Source organism: Egretta garzetta, unplaced genomic scaffold (assembly GCF_000687185.1).
Source record: "Egretta garzetta isolate BGI_Z169 unplaced genomic scaffold, ASM68718v1 scaffold354, whole genome shotgun sequence".
NCBI lineage: Eukaryota > Metazoa > Chordata > Aves > Pelecaniformes > Ardeidae > Egretta > Egretta garzetta.
In genome coordinates this window covers 2,492,766-2,508,290 of record NW_009259593.1, presented here as the reverse complement: position 1 = coordinate 2,508,290, position 15,525 = coordinate 2,492,766, and the positions used below count along the sequence as shown (strand labels likewise).

Below are 15,525 nucleotides of genomic sequence, written 5' to 3'. Positions count from 1 at the left end.
GATTGTTTTCAGTATGACACAGAACACTAAAATGTCAGGTCCTGACTCATGGTGTTTTGGTGGAATAAATAAAAAGTACCAATATGCTATTCAAAACTGACAGCATTAATGAAGACGTGAGACTGGGAGCCCCAATCATGTTTCCCTTCAGCTTCCATTGCGTGCCCAGCAGCGCACCAACCAACCAACCGGCCACCTCTCACAGGTCCCATCCTGGAAACACTTACCATAGACCCAAGTGATACTACTGGGGCTGATGCGACTGGTTGCTTGTTATCCTATGCTTGCTTTACCTCGGGTGAACGGTACGCAGGCCAGAGGAGGGAGGCTAGGCTTGTCGCACATTCTTCCCATGGGAAACAAAAAGGAGAGTTCAGTGCTACCTGCAGTATCGCAGACTGGGACTTAATGTAAGGCTAGGCAAGACGCACTGAGAAAGATCACGCACGGGCTGTACACTCCTGGTATTTCTCTGCTGGGGTAGGTGCTGGATGCCTGTTACTCACTAAGGCTGTACCTCCAGCTGCGGGGCAGGACCCCGATACGTAGCTCACCCTGGCAAAGCACCCAGGCACTAATACTTACACGCTTAATCCATTCCACATCACTCATTTTTAACCCGGTGGCCTCCACAAAAAAAAAAAAAAAAAAAAAAAAAAAATTTCTTCTGGATTTTAGTAGTGAGAGAGGAGAAACAGGTCCCACATTCCCAAGATATTTTCCGTACAGAGGAATCAAGTCTAATGCCCCCCTTTATATCCTGCCTAGCCATACATGGCATCATGCTAACAACAAACCACTCCTTCCTCAGAAGACTGCGTGCGTAATAAATATCCTTTACAAGGCCAACAAGCCACTTTGCAGAGTTTGCCTCTCAAAGCATCACACAACTGTGGATTGCCTGAGTGGTCTTTGGTCTACCAAAAGGTACAACCGCTTCTCAGAGAGTTTGCTTGAATGAATTAACAAAATGACTCAAAACTGCGCTAATGGTTAACAGCTTTTTTTTTATTAGCAACACTGAGATAAGTTATTGAAGCATTTTAGTATTGTTTTACATTCCATTCAGAAGTGACCTAACTTGTAACTCCATATACATTTAAAGATATAGTTTGACACTTATTCAGAAAGCAACAATTATTAAAACTTACATACCTTCATTACCAGGAAACCTTAATATATTTTCTAATTACTTCCAACAATACTCTATTCCAAAGCACATGATAACCCACTAGAAGTTTACACATTTCACTTCAATCACAGGTTTTAAATTGTGGATGTCAGAGTGCTGTTCATTGAATTTTACTGTCTGTCTTGGTTAATATTGGAAAACCTGGCACAATATATTAAGCTAGAAATATTGCTTAAAGAATATGAAAAAAGATAACTACAGTATTTTTTCCTGCTAAAGCATTACAAAATACAGGACCATTAAAAACTCAAATAGAAATGACAATAAATAACCTTAAAAATGTTAAGAGAATTTTCACTCATACTAAAGTCCATTCCCTAAGCTTGCCAAACACATAAATAACAGAACATATTCAGGACCTCTATTTTTGCACTATTATGATGGTTTGTTATATATTGTGGATGTATTGTGTATACATATATTAACGCTTACACTTAAGGTATATACTTTTTTCTTTGCTGAAACAATTAATAAGCCTCAGGTAATTATTTATCCCTGGTACTAAAGGTATCTAGATAGGTGGGAGCAAACCTCAGAAATTCCAGATCTGCAATACTGTGCATAACAAGATCATCTCCGCATAAAGATATCCTAAATTCTTTAGATTACAAAGATGAATTTGGTTATTTATTTCTGAAAGCCTGTAACATAAAATTATAACTGCTGTCAAATTAATTGTTTAAAATTGGCCTCATAATAGGTATTAATAGTACACTTAGTTTTGTCTTACAAGGATGTCTAAATTGTTCGTGTTTATGAGTAGTTATAGGAAATACCATACCTCAGACACAAGAATATATATTCCTGAACCAAAACACAAACCGGAGCATTGTCTCACTTTGGAAAGACCTGGAAACATCTCCATGCCTCTGCCTAATCCTAAATTATACCTTAAATTTGACCTGGATATGACAAAAACAATAAGAATATATTGTTTGGGAGATGAAACTTAGAGTAAAATCATACGGCTCTAAGCTTACGTCATTATTTTGTCTCTGCAAAGAAAAGAAAAGCCTTTCTGTGCTAGGGATTTGCCTTGGTGCGGCTGGCCAGTGATGTCTGAAATCAAGGCACATACCAAGGCCGCCTTTTGCAAACACAATCCCCCTTTCAGATCCGGCGCTAGGAGGGACTGAATGCCTCCAGTTTCACTGGGAATAGAAGGTACTCAGCTGTATCTGATATTTTAGGGGTTAATTTCCAGAAACAGAAATGGAATGGGAATGTTACACCGCAATATGAAAAAAATGGTAAGAAAGAAAAGGTTTCAACAGTAAACAAGATGGTGATACCGAACTTGCCACCTCACTGATTTCTGATACAACAAAAAGCAATCAAATTAAATTACATGAATATAGCAATGAAATTTAAAGTCAAATAAACACAGGACCTGATTCTGCAATCCTTAGTCGGGTAAGCAGTCCCACTCATCAAGAATGGGGGATGCAAGATTGGGTCCTTAGCTTCTGCTTAGGAAGTCAATGTTGATTCAGACAGTATCTTTTCTAGCCAAAAATATGCAGCAAAAGGAAAGTAACATAAACAAGGCTAAATGTCAACAGTGTTTGCAGACTTACAGACACCATCCATTTGTTTGTACTGAAATGACTAGCGAACCATTTGGCAAATACAATGCTATTCACAGACTGGCCCTTTTATCCAGCAACACAAACTTCACTGGATCACTGGCATTCCCAGTTAATTAAAAAAAGGAAGCAAGCCATATGAGTTCGGTTTGATATTGCCATGCAAATGGCACTGCGACATCCAGAAGTGCGGCAGAAACCCAGGCGCGGGGCCGAGGTGCTGATCTCCCGTTCAGCAGCACGGTTTGTACACTAAAGCCAGCCTTGGACCTCCTAACTGAAACTAAAGAAACCTCTTCAAAATCACCGTAACGGGGGAAAGAAAAGTCTGGAGTAAAACTTCCATATCATTTCATTCTGCCTTGAAGGAAAAGAATATGCTGGTTACTCTTTCAGCTGCAGATCAGGACAAAACGTTGGGCTACTGACGTGCACTACAAGATACTTCAAATGGGCAGGGGTACGACCATTTGCTGCAGCCCGGATGACCTTCCATTGCCTCGCAGCTGTCCTACAGCTTGGATATATCAGGCCTTTTGCTTCTGTTTAATACAGATTTTATAATTTAAAAGAGCTGCAATAAGGATTCAAGTGAAGCCACCACAAACAATTAAAAATCTTTTTCTGTATTTTATATGTTGGTGGTAGCTCTGAAGGGGTTAGCATTATAATCTTTTTAGTTTTGACACCTGTGGCAATAAGCAATTTACAACAACTAAATTCACTATTTAAACATTGGGGTAGAGCACTATAATTATGTGACAGTAAAGCTGTAATAATCTGCCACAATCGATCTTCCCCTTGCCCAGCCCTCTTGTCTGTGCTGCAGTTCCACATTTGGAAGGTATTTCAGAAAGTTACAATGCCGAACATTTTAATAATTCCGTGCAATGTTGAACGCTTTCTGCTCCAAAGGAAACTGAAAGCGCTCAGCCCTTTGCAGGATCAGATCTCCAAAGATGCTACCATACAGCAGAAGGGCCCTGCCTTGCCTTCACACAGTGAAAGGAGTGATAACGGGGTGGAGCCTATGCAGGAGAAACCAGCTCTAATTGCAGAGGAAAGCAAGCATGAATGGAAGCAAATTAGACTTCTAGAAACAACATGGAACTAATACTTTTGGACATCATTAAGAGTGGGTTCAACAGCACTAACCCATTAAGCGACCAGCTAACGGCCAGGACTATCTCTGGCCAATAGTCCTGTAGCCCACCAACTCTTCTTTGAAAGCATAAGTACTTCCCAAGCAGAAAACATCTTAGACACAAAGCAGAAAAATGTAAAGGGGAGGAGAGCGAGAAAGGAAAAGGTCTCGTCATAAATAGATGCTGTACAAATCACGTGTAAATTAATGGCTTGGAACAGGAGGTAGAACATTACTGCAATACAACTACATGTATATGGGAAGACAAGCAGAGAAAGAGAAGAGCATAAACGGAAAGGAAAACAGAGCTTCCGAAACTTAAATACAAAGTAGGCCTAGAACCTCTGAGCATAACTTCTCAAATGAGCAAGGGCTGTGAAAGCAGAGTACACGGGTGCTCCAGACAGCCACCAAGCCATGGAGCCATGGCCCTGGGCTTCCCCTCTGCGCTGGGCTACTGGCTGCCAAGCAGCAAGGAAAGGCATGTTGTCTTCTTAGAAACCGTGTGGTGGCAAAGATTAACAAGATTGGCTCCTATGTAGAGTCACCTGAGACTCCAGAACCAAGCACAGGTCAGAAGTAACTCTAAGTTCATTGATGTTATTTTTTTCTCTCTTTCTGTTCTTTCCTATTCTGCTATATATGTAAAGGAGAAATATTACAAAATTTTGTGATTTTTCTCAGCAGCATTTTGACATGGAAATTTCTGTATTATGCAGTAACTATGGTTCTTTCCTAATTGTGTCTTTCATCCCTACAGCCTGAAGCATGATAGGAGCATAAATGAATTATGTGTACATCATCAGCCTCTCTCACTCTACATAGAGGGAAACTGAGGACTGCTTCCCCCATGTGTGGTGACTTTCCAAAACAACAGTGTGAGTTGATGGCTTTCTCTAGAAACTAAACCCCTTTTGTGCCAAGATTTGTGCTTAAAAACTGACCCATTATCTTAAGGTAAAATCTGCCAACTAAAAATGATCCACATGGATCACTGAAAATCCCAGCTTGTTTTTATGCAGCCAGAAATTTAAGTCAGTTAGCATGGCCAATCAAAGATGCAATCTCAGCTAACTGAAGCTGAGATATTTTATTTCCACTGTATTCCGACTGTGGAAAGAGCACCACGCCTTGCTGTCTTGGTTGTGCAAGGACTGTATCAAGTGTATCAGTGTTCTCTCTTGAGATACCAACAACCCACACATCGTTGGCTGTAAAAAGAAAGGCAAATGCATAGAGTCTCCCAAAATACAAAGGAACACCAGAATCATGCCCTGGAATTGGGTCCTGGAGGTGGGTCTCACGGTTTCTGACCTCTCAGGCAGTAGGACAGACAAAGGGAACCATGACTAAGGCTGTGTGCAAGAGGGAAGGAAGGCTAATAAATGAGCAGGGTGCTCCTGATGGCTAATCTGCAAGCACAGAAGCATCAGGTGAGATTCCCCACACCAGCATGCACAGATGGAGTGTGATTTCACAGTATAAAATGTCACTGAGAAAATGAAAACTCCCCAAAACCACTACTTTCAAGTGGGCGGTGTCCAAGCCAAGCAAATAAAAAAAAGGAATTACTGACACTGGGCTGGTTCATACTCATCAGTTTTTGCTGTGAGATATAGAGAAAAATGAAATAATGTATTTAAATAGTCAACCTTAATACTTATATTCTGCAAACACTCAATAGAATGTCAGTAAAGCATTTTAAAAAGCTATTTTTGGAGGGGGGAGAAAGGAGGACTCGCACTAAATTTTCCATTAAAAAATGGCTTAAAAAGTAGAACAGACAAGCTTCGGTTGTTTTTTTTTTACTTCATACTTCAAGTCAAATCCATTATCACTGGGCAGAGCTTATGAAAGGGATATGGTCTTTAAAATCATATAAACTCAAGCAATCATAAAATGTCTGTTGAATTGATTGGAAGATGAAACAAAAAACTGATGGAAGTAACATGACCTCATTTCAATAATAATGTTAGAGGGGTTTGTTGTTGTTGTTTTAAAAATCTTATGTCTGGGAAGAAGTATAAAGATATTTTGTACAGAGCAACTAATCTTAGTTTTCCAATTTTTTTTTTTTTACTTGTTTGTTTGGAGAGTCATTTCTCTGCTGTATTTTTTTTTCTAACTGATTGACTGTACTCCACAAATAGAGAGGAAAAAAAATACAAGTAGCTGCAAATTAAATCAACTATCAACTATTTTCAAAAATATCAGTAACATAACTGCTGATTTTGAAGAATCTGGAAGTATTTCCAACTCTCTGAATTGGTTCTTAGCGCACTGAGACACAGAAGTTTACAAGTAAGGCCATGCAGATACTTGGTCTCGTGATTCAGTTTAAGTAACAACAATACTGTGAAGCCAAAATGCTCTAAGAATGCAAGTGAGATAAACTTTGTGAGGAGAAATCAGGCTTTTTTATCAGACCAACTAATAACACTTGGAAAAGCAGAGAGGGGCCTGAAGAAGGGGTGATGGCTTTAAGCACATATTCTATCCTAGGAAAGTCAAACAAAGCTCCCACTAACCTTAAGTTATCCAGGGTAACCACGCTTAAGTGTTTGCAGATTTAGATTTTAGTTTTAAATTGTCAGGCTTTATAACTGTTGATCACATTTTATTTTCTTTTTTTAACTTCAATACATTTTATTATGCGTGTTCAGCTCTGACAGTGAGTTTTCAGATTAGTTTGAAGGTTAAGTGAAACGAGCATTACTGAAGTTTTTGTGTCCTTTGCTGACTCTGCTTTTTAAAGTGATACTATTTTTCAAAGGATTTACACTCTAAAATCTCTTTCAAACAAGAACTATGCAAAGTAGGAGATAAACCCTCATTGGAAAAAAACCTCATTCTTGTTTGTTCCAAATAGATTTAACTTTCATTTTTGTCAAATATGATGTGTGTGATATGAGGAAGTAAAACTGCCGTTTTGTAAAACAGAGACTAATAAGGGTAAAAGGTGGCTTTGTTTGTTTGGTGTGGTGGTATTTTTTTAATTACCTGGAGGCATATTCTTAATTAGGCAAATCACAATTTGTACAAGTGCTAGTTAGAATAGTGAAAATGGTCAAGGGCAACTACTGTATGGGTGCCATTGAAACAAACCAGAAAAATATAACTAAAAAAAAAGGGGAGGGAAAGAAAAGGAAAAAAAAAGTCTCTTCACCACAGGTAGACGCATTCCATGCACTTGGCCTTTGATTTCATTAATATTGTGGTAATTGAACACACCCCAATTCAAAGAAAGGGGGGAAAAAAGAGAGAGAGAAAGCAAGGTTTGCTTGGCAAAGCATCCAGTGTTTTTCTTGGGTTCTTACTTATATCAAAATACTGAAAAGTTTGCAAGTTACCATGTAAATTTTTTAAAACTTTTTCCTCCTTTGAGTATGCTAAAGCAGTATCCCCCTCAGATGCCACTAGCACAGATAGTCTATATTGCTGCTACTCTAGTTTAAAAAGCAAGTTCTTTCTAAAATCCTGTATAAGTATATGCATGCAGCACTGCTGATTTCAATGGAGTAGACCACATATAAGACTAGAATTTGGCCCACAGGGTTTAACATTTAAAAAAAATGTATTACTAACAAACATGACTAGGTATATTTAAAGAGCAGCTTCATGATTCTGCACAAGTGTTTTCTGAAATGGTCTAAAAGAAGGTCTAAAACTTACCACACAAGTCAGGTCTCTTGATACATCCACTAGTTGCTGTGCTACTTGCAAGTCCATTAAAGGCTGCTAAGCCATCAGAGCTGTAAGCTCTTAGGACTGACAACATGTTCATCTGCTTCTCCAGGACCTGTGGACCCTGAACTTGTTCGGGTTTCATCACTCCTTGTGCAGTTTCATGGGAGGACAGAAGATTCTGACTGTGCCACTGCTTTTCTGATGCTTGCGGCAGTGGTGATACGAGCCCTTGCGTTGGTTGTGAGGTGACTGCACTTTGTATATTGTCGCCTCCTTCACTGCTTTCTTTATTTAGGGCAGACAACTGCTTATTCATAATATCTGGTTCTGTGTCAATGTCCTCATCTTCAATGTTTTCTTCCTTGGAAGATTCCATATCCTCAGATGAAGCTATGTCAGAAAGGTCATCAGTAGCACTTTTATTTACAGAGTCAGAGAGCAGAATATTTGGGTCATCTTCGGATTGTGTTTTTATTTCGGATTCATTACTGGTGCAAGAATTTTGTGTTCCTGTGCCAATAACACCAGGATAAACACCAAACTGCTTATAGAAGTCTGTTGTAAAATTACAAAAAGTGGATTCCATGTGGCTGGGCCAGGCAGTGTTCTTTTGCTCTCCCAGGGTCTCTTTATTTTGTCCTTGGGTCATTTTCTCAGAAGCTGAGTCCAGCTGGCTCAGCATGTTTGAAACTACGGCCTCCTTGCTGGACTGCACAGAGGAGGGGAGCAAGCTCACTTTATTAACCGAGGCTGAAGCTTCTCTAGATTGGTCTTTGTTGTTCCCTATGATGCTGTCTTTACGTTTAGCCTTGCCCAAGTGATTGGCCTGGAGGTGCAGCGCCATTAGTTCCATAGAGGAAGTTGTAAAGGAACAAAATAAGCAGCCGTGCCAAGCAATATTGTCTTGCACAGTAACAGATGAACCTGGGAGGGAGGCTGCATCTGGTCTTACGGATAAGTCAAGAGGTTCGTATTGTGACTTTTCTGTTTTTCGCTGTGAGGACTTGCTATTTATCTTTTCCTCGCCACCATCTGAGCCCAGAGCTTTTGCTGAAAGTGGATCTGAGAGAGCTTTATCCTTCATTTCTTTTTCTTTCTTCAAAGAACTTAGGACAAAGCTGTCCATGAAAGCTTGCAAAGACCCTTGAAAGTTCACACCGTTCCCAACCATGTTCTGGTAAGCACGGCCAAGTTCAGAGAAGTGTGTTCCTTTGGAAGATATGTCTGACCCCTTCATATTTTCTGAAGATACTTCAGATGACATGCCAGCTGCTTGTCCTTGCTGATCTCCAGAAGACAGCATTCCTGACGTCCACTGCTGCGAGACCATGCCACTTCGGAAATCAATACCAGGAAGCCCCTTGAAGGCTCCTCTCAATATATCTGGTCTAATAAACACAGAACTTTTACTTGATGTCTCATCTTTGTGTTCTTGACTTCCAGTCTGCCCAGAGAGTGGTCCTGCTCCATTCTGTCGCTCCCGATGGTGCCGTTCCAAGTGGTATTTGAGGGACGCAGACTGAGTACCAGCATAATCACAATGAGGACACTTGTAAGGCTTCTCACCTATAGGCATGGATAAAGAGAAAAATATAAAGAAAGAGAGTTAACTGTACTTTGGTGGATGGATGAGTGAAAGAAAAAAAAATCAACACTAGCTGCTTGAAAACAAGAAGATCTTAGAGTTAATAATTCACTTTTAAAAAAGAAATGCCTTTAATTGAAGACTAATTCATAAACCGACTATTTCTAAAATGGGCTTCCAGAATGTGGGGCTATTCAGGAATGACATGGTATCTACACACAATTAGCCATCTTTTTCTTAATCTAACATGTAGAAAACTGTTGTAGAATTAAAAGCTATGATTATGAAAATGAAGCATAACAATTTCAACCACAGTAATCATTAAAAGTACAAGTTTAAAAAAAAGAGAGACAAAGAATGTAACAAATGGATGGTTGCAATATTTTGTGTATACAATTGCTCTAAAATTTGTTTAAATTATACACATGGAAACCATTTTTAAACCTAAAAATTTTATGGCACTGTTACGCAAGACTGAAATGAATGATTTAAGTCTTGCTCTGCAGTAAATCATGGATATAATTAGCAAATGGCATACTGCACAAGTAATTTATCATTATTTGGAGGGCACCATTCCAGAAGGATTCAAAGATCTGCAGACCTACTGCATTGTTTCTAAATAAAGAACTATAAATACAGATTCTATAAAATATTAATATCATTACACTACATTATGATTGCAGCATGTAAGAACATATAGTTAAAATAAAAAGTAGTCAATAAAATAAAAAAGAAATCGAGTAATAAAAAGTACAAAATATATTTAGTTTCTGTATTTGAAATTAGCATTATCTACTGGTTTTTGCAGTCCTTTAAATTTGTACTAATGGCATTTCTAATGCTCAAGTAGTAAAACGTGTAATTTACCTACCTAGCCCTTTTCTAGGATTAGCTTGAATAGAGTTTTAAAATATATAAGATGATTTTCATGAATTAAATATATATTTGAATCCCACACTAAACTTTCATTGTTCTTCCTATACTTTAAAAGAGGTGGAAGATATTATGCTTATAATAAATATTCACATACAATCATAAAGACATATCCAAAAAGAATGTGCATCTAAGCAAATATACATCTCAATTTTTGCAGAGCACTTGTTGGCAAGGCAGAGTTCCCTTTAAAGAAGGGAGCACGGAAATCCTTGCTAAGAGTGGCAGGAATCTGAAAAACTTGCGAGCTGTCAATATTGGCAATTATTTCTATGAAAGAATTCAACAAGAAGAAGAAACTGTATTCTCTCTGTAGCTTTTTCCCCTAAGTGATCCAAAAGACAAAGGCAAGCCTTCTCCAACTGGTATAATAGAAATATTTGCTTTGAAAAAGTCCTCCACAGTAAAAATGCTCTATATCATTCTGTAGTTCACCAAACCTGCTGGAAAGTTACCTGCTTTCAAATAACCTCAAAATCTGCTTAAACCAAAATCGCAAGGCTTTCAAACTTTTGTTATTTAAGCTACAGGCTCAATTGAAAGGCCGATAAGTACTTGGGAAGCTGCTCCTCTCACGGATTGCAGGAATTTCCTAATGAGATGCAACACCAGAACACTCAAATGGCCACGCAGCACTGCGCGAGCAGCTTGCTGACCATGAGCAGTGGCTGGATACGTGCTGCAGTTCAGACGGGGCTGAAGTAAATTACAAGCAGTGGAAATTCTAAATCCATAATGTAATCCTAAAGCTAAACGGTGAGACATGAGAGCTTTACATCAACCACATTAATCGACCTTTTCAGAGGAGAAAAGTGCAGCACCTCAAACAAGAGGTGTTCGGCAGAGGAAGTGGTAGTAATTAGCACGGTTCACGCTTTAGGCCTGGGTCCACACAGCTTAACAGAAGAAATCACATTTAAACATTTCAGTGCAACTTCTGAGTCTTCCACAACCACCTAATTAAGTTCTGCCCCTCTGCCAACGAGAAGTAGGGGCTGCATTTAGGTGGGAGTTGTGCAAAAGCAAACAGCTCCTACTGACGTGCAAGTATCACTCAACTGAGACGGATCACGTCCACCTGGGCTTCCCTCGTCTCAGGTGAGAGTCTGAGCACCCCCCCACCACCATCGCAGGTGCTTTAGGGGAGGCACAGGGGACAGAGGACACTGGCTGTCTCATGGTTTGCAGTTCTGCAGGGCTGTTTGGGAGTGTGCAATCCCTGATAGCTGCACGGCCAGTCAGAACATGGACAAATATTAATGCTGTTTTTACAGCATGAACATACTGCAAGATTTTTGAACCGTTTCCTGCTGTTCTGATGCTTGTCCCACCAGTTACTGCCAACAGTCACCGGTGACCTCTGACACAACGTAGGTATTTCAAGTGTTGCCTCAGAAGTAATCAGACTGGTGAGAAACAAGTGCCAGACTTTAGAAGGTTAAATGCTCTCACTTCTGAGTTTTCACTCCTCTTAATTGAAAAGTTGTTCCTCAGCATCCCCTATGCCTTTACAGAAATCTTTAACACAATTACATTGAGCGCTTCCTTTTATTCTAATGCTAGTTTGGTGTGTGTTTGCATTGCACATCAAGTGACACCATTAAAAGGTGTGTCCTAGCCTTGCAGGCGTTATGTCAACCACTGGATAACTGCTTCCACAGGGACTCTGTAATATAGGCTGCACTGATGGTGCTAAAATTGCAGGAGCTATTCAAAGCAATAAGTATATGTAAAAATGGGTATAAGTGAGTTAAAATACGCTAACTAGAGGAAATACTAGTAATACTTTGTACTTCTAAAGTACCTTTGGTCAAAAGCACTGGGCACAACAACATGCTCTTATTCTGAATTGCTAAGCCTTGAAGTCATTACATTTTCCGCTCGAAGGCCTCTCCACTGAGCGAGCTTCCTTTCAGCAGAGGAGATCTGGATGCAGCTCGCCACCAACGCCACAAGCATTGGACTGAAAGAAGACACTGACTGAGACAGTGTGATAAAAAGTTCAAATCTCTCCTAGCCTTGGTACACTGCCTCTGTGGTGCTCCCATGTCTTGCATGGCTAGAAATGAGATCTGAAGCTGAAGGTCTGAAATTGGACTCAACACGTAGCAACACACTGTGCCACCTTTACAATACAGGACTGGCCAAATAACATCGTTCAAAGGGAACTATTCAAAACCTCTCTCTTCTCTTTTAGATCCAAATATTGGCAGTGATTATTTTACTTCAAAGCAATCTTAACTGCTGCTATTTCGAGGGCAGGCATCAGGAGAAGAGAGTAGGATGGAGTAAATCATCTTTGAATCTTTTAAATGTAGTGTGTCAGTATCTCCTAAATTCAGTAATTGTGCAGATATTTACAAGCTATTTCATCCACTCAAATTAACAACCAGCTATGCCCCATGTAAGTCCCTGTACAAATTGCAAAACAGTTATAAGCTGCTGTGGGAAAAAGCCCAACCTAACCTCAACCAAACTAACCAAAACCAGCCGGTTTCAATGGAAAACCCAAAGGAGCCCCAATTTCCAGGACTCTATCAGCAACTGCATTAGTATATGTCCAAAGAATACTACAAGGGACAAGAGAGGTAGGCTATGATTCTTGTCAGAAGACAACCTGTTTGTATCTCATACTTTGAGGAAAGCTTTCAGAGAATTCATCCTAGTGTAATGACTACCCTGGTAATATTGCCAAGAGCAGTGTCTGGATGAGTTATTTAACACTTAATATCAGTTCACATAAATTAACGTTGCCATGTAGGAGTGAGGGAACATGACTTTTTCAAAATAATTTTCTGCATTTCATATCCAAGAGTCATTTTTCATTGTTCACAAAGGCAACGACCATCCTGATCTTGCTAATTCTCTGGCCCCGTTTGCATCCCTGCAAACCTTTTCACAATGGAGTAGAAAGAGAGAATATTCCAGCGTGTACAATAAAAAAAAAATCTTGTGGAGTTTAACTTATCTGGGCAACATAATCACAGTTCTGATCTCTGGTTTACAAGAGGCAAGACATCTCACAAGAACTATGTTATATCAGGATACAGTAACACAATAAAAATACGATGCTGCTTGTAAAATCTGCACAAAAGCTTGGAAGATAACTGGAAACAGACATGTTGCCCAGTAGAAGCAGGTCTATCTGTATGGTAGGCTGTATAAACAACACAGATGTATAATCTATGCAAGCTATTACCAGTCCTGCTCAGAACGCAATCTGATCATACTAGTCGTAGGAATTAACTGCTATGGGCTGTGAGAGGAGACCACAGCCAGATTATAAATAGATTTACAGATTTTAAGGCCAGAAGGGACAATTATAATCATCGAGTCTGATCTGCTATACAGCACAGGCCAAAGACCCTCACGTGATAATTCCTGCATCAAATCAAAACTACAATTTGAAACAAAACTTATGTGTTGTAGTTTTAATGTACTGTTTCAACCACAGCAATGAAGAAGAATCCAACATGTCCCTAGGTAAACTGTTTGACTGGTTCAGTATTTTCACTACTAAAATGTGTGCCTTATTTCTAGCTTGAATTTGTCCACACTCTGCTTCCTACTACTGCATATTGCTACATTTTTCCCTGCTGGATTAAATAGATTTTTTTAATTAAAAAATCTGTTCCCTAAGGAAGGTACTTGCAGACGGCAAACCAGTCACCTCTTCACCTTCTCTCACTCTTGAGTGGAAGACCCTTCCCAATTTTTCAGTGCCCTTTTAAATTATGGGTATCCACTAAAGCTTTGACGAAATTTCAACTTCATATTAATCTTTTACAGTCCAAGACTGTGTTTACATCCATAGCTATAGCAATCAACTAACAGCTTATTCTGTTGCTTCTCTACCATAATCCTAGGCCCAGTTCATCAACGCCTCTAGTATTCGTTCCTTTACATTTTGCTGATTTAAAATTCATATTGTTGAAAAGAGCCCACTTGACTAAGTGACTAATCAGTGCCTCCCCATGAATTTCAGCATCTTACCATTTTTGTGCCATTGGTAAATTTTATCAACAGTGATTTTATATACTCTTCCAAATAACGATGAAATACCAAATAGATGGAGCTGAAAGCACCGTTGTGGAATTGCCAGTTTATGATATGCCACTTCACCTCTGTACACTGGGGTTTTTTGGTGGCAGGATTGTCACATGGAACAAGCTACTTTCACAAGCCTTGAGAGAAAGTAAGAAACTTGACAAAACTTACTTTCATAAAATAAAATTGAATTAACTATGCTACCAATTCGTAATTAGTTAACAAATTCATTCTGTAATTTTACCCAAAACTTACGTCAGGGTAGTCCATTTCTAATTTCAAGGTCTTAATATTCTTTCTTCTTGAAAATACTAGAATAGCCAGAGCTTTTTTACTACTACAAGTGCTCTGGAACTTGCTCCCTGTTCCAAGACTTGGTTTTTTAAATGAACTTTAATGATTTGGAGAGCTCTTCAGCCAGGGTTTTTAAGACTTTATCTGTAAGTTATCCAGTCTCATTCATTCTGAAAAATATTAAAATGTAGGGGGCTACAGCATAACAGCCTCATTACTTAATGGCAGAACCGTATTATTGGAAAATACTTATAAAAACCATCATGCTTCTTTCTGAGAACAGAACAGAGGAGTATTTAGTCTTCTGTACTGTGGTTGATAATTTTTTTATCCATTCTTGTCCAGTAGTAGCAAGATACCAATTGTTAAACCTGCCAGATCTACAGAATTTTACTGTTCTCCATAACCCTAATAGCCACATACGTGTTTTTGTACTATTACTTCTAGTTTCCCTTATCAAATCTCCATACTTCTTAAATATATATTTATATTTAGCGCTGTGGGCTTCTTTATTCATTTTTCATACTTAAGATGCAGCTTCTTAAAAATCTCTACTGCACCCTACACTCCGCTTCCCCACTGAATGCCCCCTGCCCCACACATTTAAAATAAGATTTCTTAGGGAGTTTGTGTCGTATGCCCCTTGCTCCTTGCAGTGCTGCTCCTCCATACAGTGAGGGCTGTGCACCAGGACGAGAACCCCAACACCTAATGCTCTGGAGGCCAGTAGTGGGGGTTTGACAGTCACTCAGGGACAACATGAGTTTGAGTTGCAATTTGATCCTATACATTTCTAAACAACCTATAGTTTTCTTTCATGCAGAGCAAATGAAATGAAACATTTTATAATTCAAGAGAATACTGCTTAATGAAAATATTGAAAACATTTTCCAGCATTTTTTATTTTACCATTGAAACAGTTATTGATAACCTATTTTATCCATTGTGCAGTAGATATTTTAGAAATGAATTGCTGTATGGTTTAATTAGTTCATTATTATGCCTATTCTTACACGGTAATTTCTTTTATCATTCTAATCATTCACTTCACACTTTT

General features: G+C 39.0%; 1 protein-coding gene across 1 annotated transcript in view; it reads right to left on the bottom strand.

Annotated features, from left to right (window-relative positions):
* ZNF536 (zinc finger protein 536) overlaps positions 1-15,525 on the bottom strand; it is a 187,774-nt gene that overhangs the window by 114,450 nt on the left and 57,799 nt on the right. The window contains exon 3 of the mRNA XM_035893617.1: positions 7,595-9,175. Within this exon, the coding sequence (XP_035749510.1) occupies positions 7,595-9,175 (1,581 nt within the window). The remainder of the gene's footprint in view (positions 1-7,594; positions 9,176-15,525) is intronic.